This window comes from Triturus cristatus, chromosome 1_2 (genome assembly GCF_964204655.1).
Source record: "Triturus cristatus chromosome 1_2, aTriCri1.1, whole genome shotgun sequence".
Lineage (NCBI taxonomy): Eukaryota > Metazoa > Chordata > Amphibia > Caudata > Salamandridae > Triturus > Triturus cristatus.
The window spans coordinates 832,189,946-832,207,849 of record NC_140580.1 but is presented as its reverse complement, the minus strand read 5'-3'; the positions used below and the strand labels follow the sequence as shown (position 1 = coordinate 832,207,849).

The window sequence follows — 17,904 nt, the reverse complement described above, 5'->3', positions numbered from 1 at the left end:
TTCATTAGAATTATAGTAGTAGTAGCTTAATTTGAACATTGAAAAAAAAGATAGGGTCCCTCAACCCGCACAAAACTATGTAGGAGAGGCAACGTAGTGAGTAGTAGGTCATTGTAGTTGCTGATGATGTATTAATATAAAAGCTCCTTGAGAAAATGTCAAATAAAAAACCTCTTCGCAAGCCTAAATCCCCTGAATCTGTACATGGGTTATTTATTGCGAAGTGAGTGAGAAGGGCGTGGAGGCTACTTCTTTTTTATATTTTTTTCCTTCTGATATAATTAAGGCTCAGTAGAAACCCATAGACCCAGTGATGTCTGAATGTTTGGGGCAGTATTGAAGTGTGAAATGACAGTGAGAGGGAGAAATGGGGGAGACTATCTTGACGGATGGAAAATGTATAGTATAGAAACAATTGAGATTCAAGTTGTATTTGGCCAGTTATTTAGGTGAAAAGTTTTGAGTTTAAATTAAAGTCTGTCTGAGCGGTGAGTCAATCGGCCTCAATTGACCTGCAACCCCCTCTATGTTGAGGACTGGCGCATCATTACAATGTATGCAACCTCGGGCAGGCAACGGTGAGTCCCGCCCCAATCCTCCCTTACCCCGAGTAACGTTGCCTGGAGTCGGCGACAATGGGGGGGCAGGGCCAGCGAGGTACGCAACACGCAAAACTCGAAAAGTATGCCTACTCCAAGACTCAAGCTGAAGTCACAGATCAAGAATCGACCCAGGCTGCGAGCCCCACCCCAGTGGAAAAACCAGACGTCACATTGCAAGACATTATGACCACCTTAAACAACGTGCATACCTCATTAGACCCCCGTATAGGTTCAATTTCAATGGAACGCTCGTTGATCAGAGCAGATTTTCAAAAGATGTCTGCCAGAGTGACCGAGGTTGAAACAACTACGTCTGACCTAGCTAACGACACAGCCACTCTCCAAAAACAAGTACGCCAACTCGAAGCTGAAAAGATAATGTCCGCCAAACTTGATGATCAAGACGGACGCTCGAGACGAAATAATATCAGAATAATTGGCATGCTGGAACAGTCGGGGGGGAATAGCACTCGACTTACTGGTTGAAGACCTTGTTAAGAACGAACTACAGCAGTGTGGTCTCTCCAACTACTTTTGCGTCGAAAGGGCCCATCGTGTCCCGGGAGGAAGACACAGACCAGGGTCCCCCTCAAGACCCATCCTGGCTCGTATTTTCAATTTCCGTGACCGCATCGTGTTTTTGCAGATACGATTTGAGAATAGCACTGTAACAATGTTCCCGGATTATACAGAGGCTGTGACAAAGCAACAACGCAGCTTTTTAGAGGCAAAAAAAGCACCTTCGGAACCGTGAACTAAAATATGCAATGCCATTTCCAGCGAAACTGAGAGTTGAAGCCGAAGGCAAAACGTGGTTCTTCGTGACACCAGAGGAGGCTCATGAATGGTTGGAGGGGTGGTGCCGTGCCCTGGGCGTTCTGGTAGACTAGGCGGACAGCGTTCGCAAGATAAAACAGATGTCGGATGAAACGAGAACACAAGGACACTCGCCACAAACTGATGCTGGGGAGTAAGAAGTTTCGTACCAATATCACCGTCCAGACCGAATACTCAGCGACTAGCACAAAAAGAGAAGAATATGTTGAAAACAGTCTTTCCATGAAGGAACGACTCCACGTCTCATAGTAGAGGGGACACTGAGGCGGCTGCCTCTCCTCCGCTGACACTGTCAACTTAGAACACTTAGTGAACATTGACAAGACTATGATTGTTACCTAATACCCATCTACAACCTACAAGTAAAGACCAGAATCTGTGTTCATGTTAATAAGGTAAACTACAGTAAAGGGGGTGCTGAAGGGAGATTTGGAGTACTCTTTCCCCCCATCAAGGTACTGGGGATGGTTAGTAAGCACTCTGCGAACTGGGGGAGGCGGGTAGTTTTAAGTCCGTCAGGCAGGGAGGCAGGTAGGTGGGTGGGTAAGGGGCACTATTAATTAGTTTATGTTCGAGGCATATGAGCTGCAGATCACACACTTAGCATAGATCGCCTTCTGGTGTTGGGCCCGGATGTTTACACTTGTTTTTGTCTTGGAAAAGTCTTTGGAAGTCACGGGACAGGTGACTCCTTCCGACTATAGTGCGCATGGGCATCGTCTCCATCCTCAGATTGTTTTCTTCCACCATCGGGCATCGGGCTCAGATGTGTTTGTCACGCTCCAGTTTGGAACCGTTACCACTTTCGACACGCAATCCTTCACCCTTTTGACGGTATTGTCTTGATCGCGAACCCTAATCCTCCTCCTCCTCCTCCTCCTCCTCCACTTCCTCCCCCTCCACCTCCTCCTCCACCTCCTCCTCCACCTCCTCCTCCACCTCCTCCTACACCTCCTCCTACACCTCCTCCTACACCTCCTCCTACACCTCCTCCTACACCTCCTCCTACACCTCCTCCTACACCTCCTCCTCCTACACCTCCTCCTCCTACACCTCCTCCTCCTCCTCCTACACCACCTCCTCCTCCTCCTCCTCCTCCTACACCACCTCCTCCTCCTCCTCCTCCTCCTCCTCCTACACCACCTCCTCCTCCTCCTACACCACCACCTCCTCCTCCTCCGACTACACCTCCTCCTCCTCCTCCTACACCACCTCCTCCTCCTCCTCCGACTACACCTCCTCCTCCTCCTACACCTCCTCCTCTCCTACACCTACTACACCTACACCGAAAAAACATTCGGAGCCAAACAAAACACCACTCCCGAAGGGCTCGGATTCGGAGCCAAGGAAAGCCTCCGAACCAAAAAAACAACCACAGGCACTGCAAAAACACATGGTTCCGAAGAAGCCTACGGAACCGAAACACTCTGCACCGAAAGACCAACCTACAGCAGAAGAGCTGTTCACACCAGACCCTGCTCAAAAGACTCTCATAAGGGATCCTAAAACTGGTCAATTGACTCTAAGTTCTAGGAAAAGACCACTAGAGGCGCCTGCACCGGCTCCACCACCTAAAAAGAGGGACATTGCTACATCTCCTCTAAGATTCCCTTCTCCTCCTCCTCCACCACCACCTCCTCTTCCTCCTCTTCCACCTCTTCCACCTCTTCCACCACACCGTTCTCCTACACCAGTAGACGATGATGACACCTTGGATGACATGGGGGAGGGTCCGGACGATGTGCCACTAGGGGATCCTAGTCCACCTTCTTCCCAGACCCCTGGGATGACTATAACACGCCAGATGTCCCTAATGTTCCACAGGGCGACATTCCCCTCCAGAGGATACCATGGGCTTTAATCAGCTCGTCCACAGAGCTGCCCAATACCACTGGGTTGCCTTGCATACAGACCCCATAGAGCAGGACTTCCTAATGGATACATTTGACACCACTCAAAGACCCACCTCAACACTACCTATGCTTAAAGGCGTTATTAAGCATGCACCTGAAGTCTTTAAAGATCCTGTTAGGGCTCGAGTTATTAACCCCAGGATCGACAAAAAATATAAAGCTGCCCCGACGACCCAGCTTACATTAAAGGCTCAGTACCCTTAGACTCCCTGGTAGTTTCCAATGCTAGGAAAAGGGCCAATTCTCAGACATAAGGTGACGCTCCACCACCCGACAAGGAGTCTAAACTCTTGGACGGCAAGAGAACAGCCTCACAAGCGGCTAACATATGGGGCATCGCTAACACTCAGGCGCTGTTAGCCAGGTATGATAGGGCACATTATGATGAACTAGAGTCCATAATGCAGCACCTCCCAGATAAATACAAAAACAGGACCAATGAACTCATACAGGAGGGTAAGCTTATCACCAACACCTCCATCCGTTGCGCTCTTGACGTGAGAGACACCGCCTCCAGAGCATTAAACACGAGTGTCCTTTTGCGTAGGCATGCCTGGCTACGCATCTCTGGTTTTAAACCTGAAGTTCAGAGCTCCATCCTCAACCAGCCTTTTGATCAGGAGCACCTATTTGGCCCAAATGTGGATTCAACCCTTGAAAAAATGAAAAAAGATACAGACACAGCCAAATCAATAGCCTTGCAGCTGCAAGCTCCCAGAAGTTCCTTTCGTCGCTCACCTTACAAGGGCACCCCCAGAGGCTACTCCTCAGACAACCCCTCCACCTCTTACAAGGCTCCCGCCCAGTCTAAATTTACCAGAGGTTACCAGAGAGGAGGCTACAGAGGCAACAATAGCAAAGGCAGAGGTAAGACCAACAACACCCGCTCTGCCTCCACCCCTACCCAATGACTTCCCTCCACTTCCCCCAGACTATTCCACTCCAGTCGGTTGAAGAATACAACAGTTCCTCCCTGTCTGGACCAATATCACTACAGACATGTGGGTGCAACAAATAGTTCAATCAGGTTACTGTCTGGAACTTACTTCTACCCCCCCACACATACCACCCAAACAACACCCAATGTCCTCACAACACTTAGCTTTGCTAAAACAGGAGGTCCTATCCCTCCTACAAAAGGGTGCAATAGAACCAGTTCCCCTGCAACAACATAAAACAGGAGTTTACTCCCTGTATTTTCTCATACCTAAGAAGGACGGCTCTCTCAGGCCTATTCTAGACCTCAGACCTCTAAACCTGTACATACAATCACACCACTTTCACATGGTTACGCTCCAACAGGTCCTTCCTCTTCTTTCACAAGGCGACTTCCTTGCTATTCTAGATCTCAAGGACGCCTATTTCCATATTCCCATTCACACAGCTCACAGGAAATATCTAAGGTTTGTAGTGGCCGGCCAACACTATCAATTCAAAGTACTCCCTTTCGGAGTCACAACAGCACCACGGGTATTCACCAAGTGCCTAGCGGTAGTGGCAGCCCACTTAAGAAGAGAACACATTCACTTCTTCCCATATCTTGACGACTGGCTCATAAAAGCCAGCTCATACAATCAGTGTGTTCATCACACTCACACCACTATCCAACTACTCCACAACTTGGGGTTCACAGTCAACTTCCCAAAGTCTCATCTACAACCGTACCACAAACAACAATACCTCTGTGCCACAATAGACACCTCAAAAGCATTAGCCTATCCCAACCCCACCAGAAGAGCAAACATGCAAGCTCTCATAAACAAATTTCAGCCTCAACACTCTCTCCCAGCAAGAGTGTTCATGCAGCTAATAGGGATGATGGCATCTTGCATACTCATAGTACCTCATGCAAGACTCCACATGCGTCCTCTCCAGGAGTGCTTAGCACGCCAATGGAACCAGGCTCAAGGTCAGCTAACAGATCTGGTGTTGGTAGACGGTCGCACTCCTCGATCTCTGCAATGGTGGAACACCAAGAACCTTTCAAAAGGGCGACCGTTCCTAGAGCCAGTTCCACAGATAGTCATGACAGCGGACGCATCTCTTTCCAGCTGGGGAGCGCGCCTATTACATCACACCTATTACATCACACCATGCAAGGCAGGTGGACTCCTCAACAAAAGTTACTCCACATCAACCACCTGGAGCTGCTAGCCATTTTCCTAGCCTTAAAGGCTTTCCAAAAACAAATATCAGGCAAAGCTATCTTAGTCCGCACAGACAACGTGACAGCCATGTACTACATACAGAAACAAGGAGGGACACACTCTCTGCAGCTCTCTCAACTGGCACATAGCATATGGAGATGGGCTATACCCCAGAACATCTTTCTCCTAGCTCAACATGTCCCAGGAGTCCAAAACACCATATCAGATCTGTTAAGCCGTCAAACGCAACAGATTCACGAGTGGGAACTTCATCCACAAGTTCTTCAGCCATTCTTTCAAATGTGGGGGCAACCAGAGATAGACCTCTTCGCCACCCACGAAAACGCCAAATGTCCAACCTTCGCCGCCAGGTATCCACACCCATTGTTCAAAGACAATGCGATATGGATGAATTGGTCAGGCAAATTTGCGTATGCCTTTCCACCTCTCCCACTCATTCCAATGGTGGTGCGCAAACTACAGCAGCATACACTGACACTCATCTTAGTTGCTCCAACTTGGGCCAGACAACCGTGGTACACCACACTACTGGAAATTGCTGTAGTTCCACACCAAAGACTACACCTCTCCCCACGCCTCCTAACCCACAACCGTGGAGAGATCAGACAACCGGACCCAGCTCAGCTCAACCTTGCGATCTGGCTCCTGAGGTCTTAGAATTCGGTTATCTTAATCTACCCCCTGAATGCATGAACGTCATTAAGGAAGCTAGACAACCCACCACTAGAGCCTGCTATGCAACCAAGTGGAAGAGATTAGTAATATACTATCATACCAACAACATCAATCCCCTAGATGTGTCTATCCAACACATCATAGGTTACCTACTACATCTCCAAAGGTGCAATTTAGCCTACACATCTATTCGGCTACACCTCGCTTCCATAGCAGCCTATTTACAGAATAGACAACACCTATCCCTTTTCAGAGTGCCTGCCATCAAGGCCTTTATGGAAGGCCTCAAAAGGATAATTCCACCAGGGTACCACCCTCGCCTGTGTGGAATCTAAATATTGTTCTCACAAGACTAATGGGTCCTCCCTTTGAACCTCTGCATAAATGTGAGCTCCAATTTCTAACATGGAAAGTTGCTTTCCTAGTAGCTATCACTTCTCTTAGAAGAGTTAGTGAACTGCAAGTGTTAACTATTCAGGAACCTTTCCTACAAATCCATCACAATAAGGTTAGACTCAGAAACAATCCAAAATTCCTCCCTAAAGTCATTTCTCCTTTCCACCTCAATCAGTCTGTAGAGTTGCCAGTGTTCTTCTCACAACCACAGTCCGTCGCGGAAAGAGCTCTTCATACCCTAGATGTCAAAAGAGCATTGCTCTATTACATTGAAAGAACACAACCTTTTCGTGAGACCAAACAACTTTTTGTGTCATTTTCACCTCCACACAAAGGCAACCCCATATCGAAGTCTGGGATAGCAAGATGGATTGTTAAATGCATACCAATTTGCTATCACAAAGCAAAACATACTTTATCTGTTCCTCCTAAAGCCCACTCAACATGAAAGATAGGGGCTTCAATGGCATTCTTAGGGAACATTCCCTTAGATGATATCTGCAAGGCAGCTACATGGTCTACACCGCACACATTCAATGAACATTATTCTGTGGATGTGCAAACAAAACAAGCTAGTGTGGGCCAGGCTGTACTCAAAACACTATTTGAAACTACTGCAACAGGTACTGGTGGTCGCCGCTAAGGATGGGTACTGCTATACAATCTATGCTAAGTGTGTGATCTGCAGCTCATATGCCTCGAACGGGAAATGCTACTTGCCAGTATGCATCTGTTCTTGGCATGTAGAGCTGCAGATCCACACACGCCCACCCGCCTCCCCGTCTACCTTTAACTGTTCCAGTACTATCTTATTTAGATACAGCATACATGGGCATCTTTCTGTCTCTTACAAAACTCCATCATTTCCCTGCTGGCGAAAAACAATCTGATGCCCATGCACACTACAGTCCAAAGGATGAGACCCCCAGTCCCGTGACTTTCAAACACTTTTCCGAGACAAAAACAAGTGCAAACATCCGGGCCCAACACCAGATGGCGATCTATGCTAAGCGTGTGGATCTGCAGCTCTACATGCCAAGAACAGATGCATACTGGTAAGTAGCATTTCCCTTTTACTTTGTTTAATATGTTTGCTACAGTTTATGGTTATAGCTCATTACTGGCACGTCAAGCTTCTGACACATCACTATACAGACATCTACTATTTACATATGAGACATGACATGGTTGACAAGATTGGCAGACACCGAGACAGCAGCACCGACGGCTTCCCCCACGACTAGTCCCCACCTTTCACTGCTCACATGGAACGTAAACGGGTTTGGCAACAAAATAAAAAGAGGGTTGGTCCTACAATACCTTAAACACCATGCTCCAGCAGTAGCCTTGATTCAGGAAACGCACTTGGTGGGCTCTTCCTGTAAGGCCTTAGATAGATGGGGCTTCCGAATGGTGGTACACTCTGAATTTACCTCAGGTTCGCGAGGGGTTGGTATTCTGCTGCGGAAACAATTCCTACTTGTCCTTAAACAGACTTAGAAAGATGACCACAGACGATTCGCTGCTATCACCTGCCAATGGGAAGGGTGCACATACAATATAGTCTCAGTGTATATCCCTCCAGCACTTCACGCAGTGGCGCTCCCAGCTCTTGGCGCCTTCTTACTTGCTCTCCCGGAGGGGTAACTCCTACTAGGCGGAGTTTTCAATGCCACCATTAACAGTACGCTCGACCGTCAGCCCCCTAGAGGCCAGGGCAATACACCCTCCTGATTCGCGAGTTCCTGGCGGCTCCAGGCCTCATAGATACTTGGCGTTTCCTCTACCCCCTAGAACAACAATACACCTTTTACTCGGGAGTGCATGACAGCCTTTCTAGGATAGATTACATATTTACACTGGCAGACAGTTTAGGAAAGATACTGGACACGACTCATCTACCTAGGGGTATCTCCGAACATTCCCCTGTTATGCTCAAATACAATTTATGCAACCTGTCACAGGGAAGCTAGTGTGGCTTCAGTAACATATGTATGAATACAGAGTGAGATGTGACCAGCAGTCTGTGAGATGAGTTGTATACACATACAGTGAAAAAGAAAAAAGTGGATTTTGGGAGGAAAAGGATTTTAAAATTCATACATTTTTCTTGATCTGATGGGAACATTGTTGTTGCTATAATGGCCTCTTCTCTTTGCTCTCCCAGATACTGCTGTTGCTCCACCTGTAAGGATTGAGCTATCTCATGAGTCTGTTGTTGAGGGGCAAACAGTAGATTTGAATTGCATTGTTGCTGGTCAGCATCGGCCAGAGGTCACATGGCATAGGGCAGGGGGAGCCCTCCCATCCAATCACCAGGTATGTTAACTTAAAGAAATTTGACAAAGGGGAATATGCAACACTTTGTATGGCTTTGTGGTCTTCTGCACCTTTATTTTACATCCTTATTTGGTATGATACCATGATGATGCCTGTAATGAAATGCCAACATTCCTGGTACAGCTTCCTTTCTTCACTGGCATGCCTTTCTAAGACACCGCTTTCATGGAAGCAGCCTGAAATTAAATAGGTACCATTCATGTCCCCCTTGACATGAGTGCTAATGTTTGGGGAGTCAAATTTGATCTGCATAAAGGTTAGTGATTAGTATAGTAAGGCTCTGAGGAACCCTTCATTTTTTTTTAGTGGGACTTCAAAGGGACCTGTTTTAGCTTGGCTGACCTAACATGTAAAAGTCGATACTCTGTGTTTAAATGCATAAATGGTGTGGTTCCAATTGTTATGCAAGTGAGCAAATTGTGTCTGAATTTTGGCATCATTCCAGCTTTGGCAACCATCCGCCTTCCAGATGGAAGTCTTCATAATGCCAACCCTCTGCACATGAAAATGTTTCTGTTAGAGACTTCTAGCTACAAACGTCTCACCGCTTATGCTCTTAGGCATGACACTGTCCTAAAAAGAGTTTGGGCCTCTACTGAAATTTTCTACGAGAAGCTTCCTTTGTCCCACACAGTGATACAGTGAGAGAAATTAGAGAGTCCATAGGCAGTAAGCAAAGGCAGGCTTTTGTCACACAGGGGGCCAGGTCTATGACCTAGAACAGGCCATGGAATGAAAAGGGGCACCAAAAGACTCTCTAGTCCGTCATTTAGGAGAGCCACATCTATGCAACCCACAGCCTATGTGGATCACTGCCAAGTAGAAAGAGAGCCCAACAGAAGGTTTACCATCTCAGTGTTGTGCTGAACTACAAAACGTGTTTTAACTTCACATGTATAACAATAAACATCTCTGCTAGCTCTATGCTAAGCACATTATATCAATTGATGTATTTGTCTGTTTTTGTAAAATCCTGTCTAGATCAACACTCTTTACTCAAGGTTTCACTTCCAACTCCAGTTCAGATCATAGTCTCACATATTGAGAATGAGGACATATCGCATCAGTAGTCACTCATCTATTTATAAAGGCCACAGAGAGGTTTGCCTTTATGAAAGTGAGCCAATGAGTTGGTTGTGGGAAGTGGGGCAAGAATTTGTACTATTGGCTGAAACAAAATGGACCTGATGTTTTGTTGACAGATTGAAGAGTTCCCAAATCTTCATCTACATATACCTTTTTTAGAATTAACATTCACCAGAGACTAATGATACATGTATCTGTCGGTTGTAGGGTCTTTCTTACCAGTCTTAAGATGTTGGGACGGTTCCCAACTTCGGTTCTTGTAAGTCCTGGTTTGGCCGAGATAGGGGGGACCCCTTCCGGTGGCCACAGTGCTGCCGACAATGAAAGCCTAAGCAGCCAGTGCCCTCCAGAAGGAGTCCCAAGAGGAAAACCCCGGAAGGAAAAAACCTCAGATGTTGATGATGAGACTCCAGGAATGAAAGAGAAGACAACACTGGAAGACCAGGAGCCCAAAAGGAACCAGGAGAAGACTAAAGGACAAGCTGGAGCAGAAAGTGCAGGGGGAAAAGAAGCGCCAACGGAAGGAAGGAATCACCAAAAGAGGAGCCACGTAACCAACAGGAGCGAGTACACACCAGCAGGAACAAGGAGTGTTGCAACGTAAGGAAGGAAAGGTTCAGCTCCCTTAGATACAGGAAGTGACTTACAGGAAGTGACAAAACAGGAAGGAGAAGTGTTGCCATCTTGGATAGGGAAAAGAGTGAAATGCATTACAGAAATATCGCCATGTTAGGAAGGTAAGTAACCCTTCCCTATTGCCTTCTGGGAGCAAGGTGAAGAGGAGAGCAACAATATGGCCCCCAAGGAAGGGGGATCACCAGACGCCCACACAAGGTGAGTGTAATGTCCCAAGGTGCCTCGGGAAGTAGGTGGGCTGCCGCACAAGTATGCGGCGTTCCCAAAAACCAACCGCCATCGCGGGTGCTTTCCGCGATGCCGTTGAAATGGCCCTGCGGGCTGCGATGCTGTACCGCAGCGCCCCCAAAGAGGAGGGAGGGGTGCCGTGGGTTGCACCGCGGCCGGCGAAGAGGACACCGGTAGCACCGCCGGTCGCTAGTCGGTGTAACAGTATCTGCCATTTCTTGCTTTTCAGTGTTATATAACAAGAATGGGGTCAGGACTTTATTATGGTTCATCCCTTATTATGTAGAGCGTTCTGTACTCTGGTGCATCCTGTGATGTTTACATGTATTACTGTAAGTTTTTTTTATTTTTGCTGTGCTCAACTGCCTACTGAGCAAGGCACTCATTCTCTTTAATAACTGATTCACATTAGCATTGCGGTATTTGGCTCTGCGCAATGCATGCTGTTAGAAAGTGCCTCTTCTGACTTGGTTAGCCCCCACGTTTTGCCTGGTATTGATATGATTTCAATTGTAGTGCAAAGAGTCCCTGCCAATCGGGGGCCTGTGCCAGTGCTTCTTCCCTAAAAGTAGTCCCCAGTTGGCCTCTCAGATACCCTGTAAGTTCCTAGTAAAAGGTACTTGGGTACCAAGGGTATTGGGACCCCTCACCTAGGCCCTACAGACTGCCACTGCAGCATGGATGGCCTGGTGCAGACAAAATTACAAAGTCGATATGACACACTCCTTGTGTGCCATGCCATCTAGCACTGCCTAAGATATACTTAAGTAACCCCTCTAGCAGGTCTTACCAACCCTAACTCGGGGTGCACTATATCCCAGGTGTGGGTATATCTGCACAAGCAGATATGCCCCCTACAATATTGGCTGATTCTGCTCTTGACCTATTTAAGGAGAGTAGAGCTACTGCTCGGTCTCTGGGCCTCTCCACCCTCCTTGCCAATCGCATCAGTTCCAATGCTCATTTTACAGTATTTGACAAGGTACCCTTTCCGGCAGCCTGTCCAACCCCCTCAGGGCACCCAGCACTTTGGCAGTCATGGCTGAGGTGCCCACTGCTCATCTTCAAACTTGCCAAACCTCTTTAGCATGCCCTTGACAAAGCACAGCTACCCAGTGGAAGGCAGAATCTGGTGATTCTTTCTGGGTTGGCAGACATTCACCTCAGATGGGTAGTTTGCAGGTGTATGCTCTTCTGTTCATTTCTTCATTGCCACTCCTTCCACTATCCCCTAACAACTGATGGAGGACCGTCTCTCCAAAGGAGCTGTCGAAAAGGTGCTGGCACCAGAAGTAGTAGAAAGGAAAAACTAACGCCTAGGGATTAATAATATTTCTACGTTATGGTGACGAGAAAAATTAATTATCTCCTCCCTTGAGTTATTTTATCCTCAATGTAAACTGTTATCATTATTCTTAATAGTCATACATAGAAAATCCGACCCAACAATGAGTATATCTTTCCTTAGATCTGCGTCTAAGTATTTTTATTGTTTTGTATTTCACCAAAAATATATAGAAAGATTAATCTTTTAGACATATATACAAAAACATTTATAATATTTACAATCTTTACTTACAAAAAATCAATACACATATACATCTATGAAACCCTATATTTCAATTAGGATGCTTATAGGATTAATCTACTCCAGCATTCCTTTCTAATGAAGATCAAACCTATTCGAGAACTTTAGAGATCTTTTTTATTCTGATCTCTACTTTCATAAAAGTACTCTACTAGACGTGAATCCAAACAAAATTTAGTAATTCAACTGAATGTCTTCCAAGTCGTTGTCGACGCGTTTCAGCCACAAAACTCTTAGGGCCTCATCAGGACTAGGGTACAAGTATATATAATTTCTTCAGATTTCACCTATAGATACAAATTCAATATTTCTGTATTACTGATTTTATATGTACAATATAATACAAACATATATCATTATTTACACTGTATATACACATCCGAGCATAAGACCGGGTTATATGACCCAATATTACAAGCCGAAATACATTCTAAGAGAATCACTGAAGTGGCGGGCAAAACATATCAAGTGTTCAAAACATAAACATAATAGTGCACTACCACCACTGTGTGCCGGGTATCTCTGTAACTGAAAATGATAGAGGTATATCTACTTAAATCAATATGTATATACATATCTGGCCTCCCTATCAACTAAAAGGAGTGTGGCCTTACGATGTATAGTATCTCTTACCAAGGCGGGTATTATAGATCGAAGGGCTCTGACATGTAGTGCCTTCGGCTCCCTGATCCTCAATTCCCTTCATTGTGAGTGGTATGTTCATATAAAAATCCAATTCATGGAAAAATACTAAAGCCATCTTAACCCTGATGCTTAAACATTCAAAACTTACTAATAGAAGCCGTGCTGCCGAGGTGTCTTGTAAAAATGTTCGTAAAGTATTTCTCCAAGTCTCCAACCAATGTTGATTTCTAACTGCAAGAAAAATCAACCGATGCCTAAACATAAACTGACTCACTCTATTCCTACTATCTACATCAAGGAAACGAAGAGGATAAATGGTAAATCCTACCTTTTGAAAAATCCTCAATTGTTCACCCGTGATTGCCTTAATTCTTTACACGAGAACCGTGAGAGACAGTGGAAAACCGCAGACGTCGCCTCTGTCAAAGTAACGAGACGGATAATTACACTAAGGACCCAATTTTATAACCTAAAACCTAATTATGTTACGGGCAATTTCTCTAACTACTCTCACCTTAATGTGCCAGTTCTCATCGTAAAACTCCCTCGCGCTTCCAGCATCAGGAAACACGTGATGCGGAAGCGGGATTAAATCCGGGTTGAAAGGGAGTAGAGCTAAAAAACGGACTATGTTCCTCAATCAATGAAACTCGAAGGCAGACTAATCGTTATGGCAGAGTGGCCTGTGGTCGTTATGAGTGACCCAATGTTTCTTCAAATACAACCAGAAACTGGTAATTCCTCGTGTCAAATCAAAATGAAAATAAAAATAAGAATGAAACGTCACCTTATAGCCCAATGTGAACCCGCCACTCCTTACAGTCTTTCTGACACAACATTTCATCATCTGACAATTCTGATCAAAAAATAATTTTTTGAACCCTGTATTTGCGAGGTAACGCAGAAAAACTCACATACTAAATGTATTTTAATCACTAAAGTTGTTTTAATGTAATAAAGACCATATTTCATCTCTGTCATTCAGTCCCAAAACTGTAGTGTGGTATTTTTCAATTAATCTGGCTTCCAATCTATTCAACCTTGTCTGAAGTTGTGTTTTTTCCAAGTTGCCAGCTAAACAAAGTACTGACCATTTTAAATCATTTTCCGAGTGATTTAAAGTCTGGAAATGTTGTACTAACGGGGCTCCTTGGACCTTACATTTTATTCTCGATTTGTGTTGCAATATTCGTTTTTTCATCGGTTGTATAGTCTGTCCAATGTAATATTTATTACACGGGCATTTAATGCAATAAATTGCATTTTTGGAATTACAATTAGAAAAAACTTTTTGGTAATGTATTTGGTCGTTGATAGTCAATTCTTTAGAATCCTCTGTTAAACTGCATGCCGAACAATTCTGGCATCTGAAATGGCCAATTATAGGTGGTAGATTCAAAAGATTTCTAAGATCTTTTTTAGGGGGTACAGTTTGTCTAGTTGCCTTAACCAGTTGTTGCCGGATGTTTTTACCTTTTTTAAAAGCAAAAAGAGGTTTGGGGATTCCCAAGGTTTCAATCAGTTTCCAATTCTTTTGGACAATCTTTTTAATTTTATTTGCTTTGGGGTCATATGTCAATACACAAGTCAATGGAGTATTTGTATCTTTTTCTTTTGGTGTTAGTAATTCCTCCCTTGGGGTGTACCACGCTCTTTTTAGTGCACCTTTCACAAGTTTCTTGGGATATCCTCGTAATATCAATTTGTCTTTTAGGATCTCTGCATTCGTAAAATAATCTGATTTATTGGTGCAGTTTCTCCTAACACGGAGAAACTGCCCATATGGTAGATTCTCCTTTAATGTGCGCGGATGACAACTTGTAAAGTGTAGTAAGGTGTTTCGATCTGTGGGTTTTGTGTATAAACACACTCCTAGAATTGTTCGGCATGCAGTTTAACAGAGGATTCTAAAGAATTGACTATCAACGACCAAATACATTACCAAAAAGTTTTTTCTAATTGTAATTCCAAAAATGCAATTTATTGCATTAAATGCCCGTGTAATAAATATTACATTGGACAGACTATACAACCGATGAAAAAACGAATATTGCAACACAAATCGAGAATAAAATGTAAGGTCCAAGGAGCCCCATTAGTACAACATTTCCAGACTTTAAATCACTCGGAAAATGATTTAAAATGGTCAGTACTTTGTTTAGCTGGCAACTTGGAAAAAACACAACTTCAGACAAGGTTGAATAGATTGGAAGCCAGATTAATTGAAAAATACCACACTACAGTTTTGGGACTGAATGACAGAGATGAAATATGGTCTTTATTACATTAAAACAACTTTAGTGATTAAAATACATTTAGTATGTGAGTTTTTCTGCGTTACCTCGCAAATACAGGCTTCAAAAAATTATTTTTTGATAAGAATTGTCAGATGATGAAATGTTATGTGTCAGAAAGACTGTAAGGAGTGGCGGGTTCACATTGGGCTATAAGGTGACGTTTCATTCTTATTTTTATTTTCATTTTGATTTGACACGAGGAATTACCAGTTTCTGGTTGTATTTGAAGAAACATTGGGTCACTCATAACGACCACAGGCCACTCTGCCGTAACGATTAGTCTGCCTTCGAGTTTCATTGATTGAGGAACATAGTCCGTTTTTTAGCTCTACTCCCTTTCAACCCGGATTTAATCCCGCTTCCGCATCACGTGTTTCCTGATGCTGGAAGCGCGAGGGAGTTTTACGATGAGAACTGGCACATTAAGGTGAGAGTAGTTAGAGAAATTGCCCGTAACATAATTAGGTTTTAGGTTATAAAATTGGGTCCTTAGTGTAATTAACCGTCTCGTTACTTTGACAGAGGCGACGTCTGCGGTTTTCCACTGTCTCTCACGGTTCTCGTGTAAAGAATTAAGGCAATCACGGGTGAACAATTGAGGATTTTTCAAAAGGTAGGATTTACCATTTATCCTCTTCGTTTCCTTGATGTAGATAGTAGGAATAGAGTGAGTCAGTTTATGTTTAGGCATCGGTTGATTTTTCTTGCAGTTAGAAATCAACATTGGTTGGAGACTTGGAGAAATACTTTACGAACATTTTTACAAGACACCTCGGCAGCACGGCTTCTATTAGTAAGTTTTGAATGTTTAAGCATCAGGGTTAAGATGGCTTTAGTATTTTTCCATGAATTGGATTTTTATATGAACATACCACTCCCAATGAAGGGAATTGAGGATCAGGGAGCCGAAGGCACTACATGTAAGAGCCCTTCGATCTATAATACCCGCCTTGGTAAGAGATACTATACATCGTAAGGCCACACTCCTTTTAGTTGATAGGGAGGCCAGATATGTATATACATATTGATTTAAGTAGATATACCTCTATCATTTTCAGTTACAGAGATACCCGGCACACAGTGGTGGTAGTGCACTATTATGTTTATGTTTTGAACACTTGATATGTTTTGCCCGCCACTTCAGTGATTCTCTTAGAATGTATTTCGGCTTGTAATATTGGGTCATATAACCCGGTCTTATGCTCGGATGTGTATATACAGTGTAAATAATGATATATGTTTGTATTATATTGTACATATAAAATCAGTAATACAGAAATATTGAATTTGTATCTATAGGTGAAATCTGAAGAAATTATATATACTTGTACCCTAGTCCTGATGAGGCCCTAAGAGTTTTGTGGCTGAAACGCGTCGACAACGACTTGGAAGACATTCAGTTGAATTACTAAATTTTGTTTGGATTCACGTCTAGTAGAGTACTTTTATGAAAGTAGAGATCAGAATAAAAAAGATCTCTAAAGTTCTCGAATAGGTTTGATCTTCATTAGAAAGGAATGCTGGAGTAGATTAATCCTATAAGCATCCTAATTGAAATATAGGGTTTCATAGATGTATATGTGTATTGATTTTTTGTAAGTAAAGATTGTAAATATTATAAATGTTTTTGTATATATGTCTAAAAGATTAATCTTTCTATATATTTTTGGTGAAATACAAAACAATAAAAATACTTAGATGCAGATCTAAGGAAAGATATACTCATTGTTGGGTCGGATTTTCTATGTATGACTATTAAGAATAATGATAACATAGTTTACATTGAGGATAAAATAACTCAAGGGAGGAGATAATTAATTTTTCTCGTCACCATAACGTAGAAATATTATTAATCCCTAGGCGTTAGTTTTTCCTTTCTACTTGTTCAAGTACCCAGATGCCAAAGGGTTATTATGGGTTCCCCCCCTTTTTTTCTAAAGGCACCAGAAGTAGAGCATTGGTGTTATTCCCGCAAATTTCTAGTTCCCAAGGACAGAGGACTGTGGCCTATATTAGACCTGCTCCCTTTCAACGCCTTCCTCTGCAACGAGAAATTCAAAATGCTCCCTTTGGCCCAGGTTCTGTCTGCCTTCGACCCTGGAGACTGGATGGTGACATTGGACCTGCAGGAAACGTATTTGTTCGAGGCCTATGAGCTGCAGATTACACACTTTGCATAGATCGCCATCTGGTGTTGGGCCCGGATGTTTGCAGTTTGTTTTTCCTCTTGGAAAGTCTTTGGAAGTCACGAGTTCGGTGACTCCTCCCTTGGATCGTATTGCGCATGGGCTTCGGCTCCATCCTCAGATTGGTTTTTCCCGCCATTGGGCTCGGATGTAATCTTCGCGCTCCGGTTCCGAACAGCTTCCAGTTCGATGATCGACGCGCAATCCTCACCCCAATTCGCGATATTGTTTCGAACGCGATCTCCCCACTCGACGCGACTTCTCATCGGCATATAATATCCCTGATGTCCCTAACGTCCCACAGGAC

General features: G+C 44.0%; 1 protein-coding gene across 18 annotated transcripts in view; it reads left to right on the top strand.

The window, feature by feature from the left end:
* The window catches only part of HSPG2 (heparan sulfate proteoglycan 2), a 903,404-nt gene that overhangs the window by 690,092 nt on the left and 195,408 nt on the right, over positions 1–17,904 (top strand). For all 18 annotated transcript variants that reach the window (XM_085608925.1, XM_085608919.1, XM_085608917.1 and 15 more), the window contains one exon: positions 8,759–8,910. In XM_085608925.1, coding sequence (XP_085465051.1) covers positions 8,759–8,910 — 152 coding nt within the window. The remainder of the gene's footprint in view (positions 1–8,758; positions 8,911–17,904) is intronic.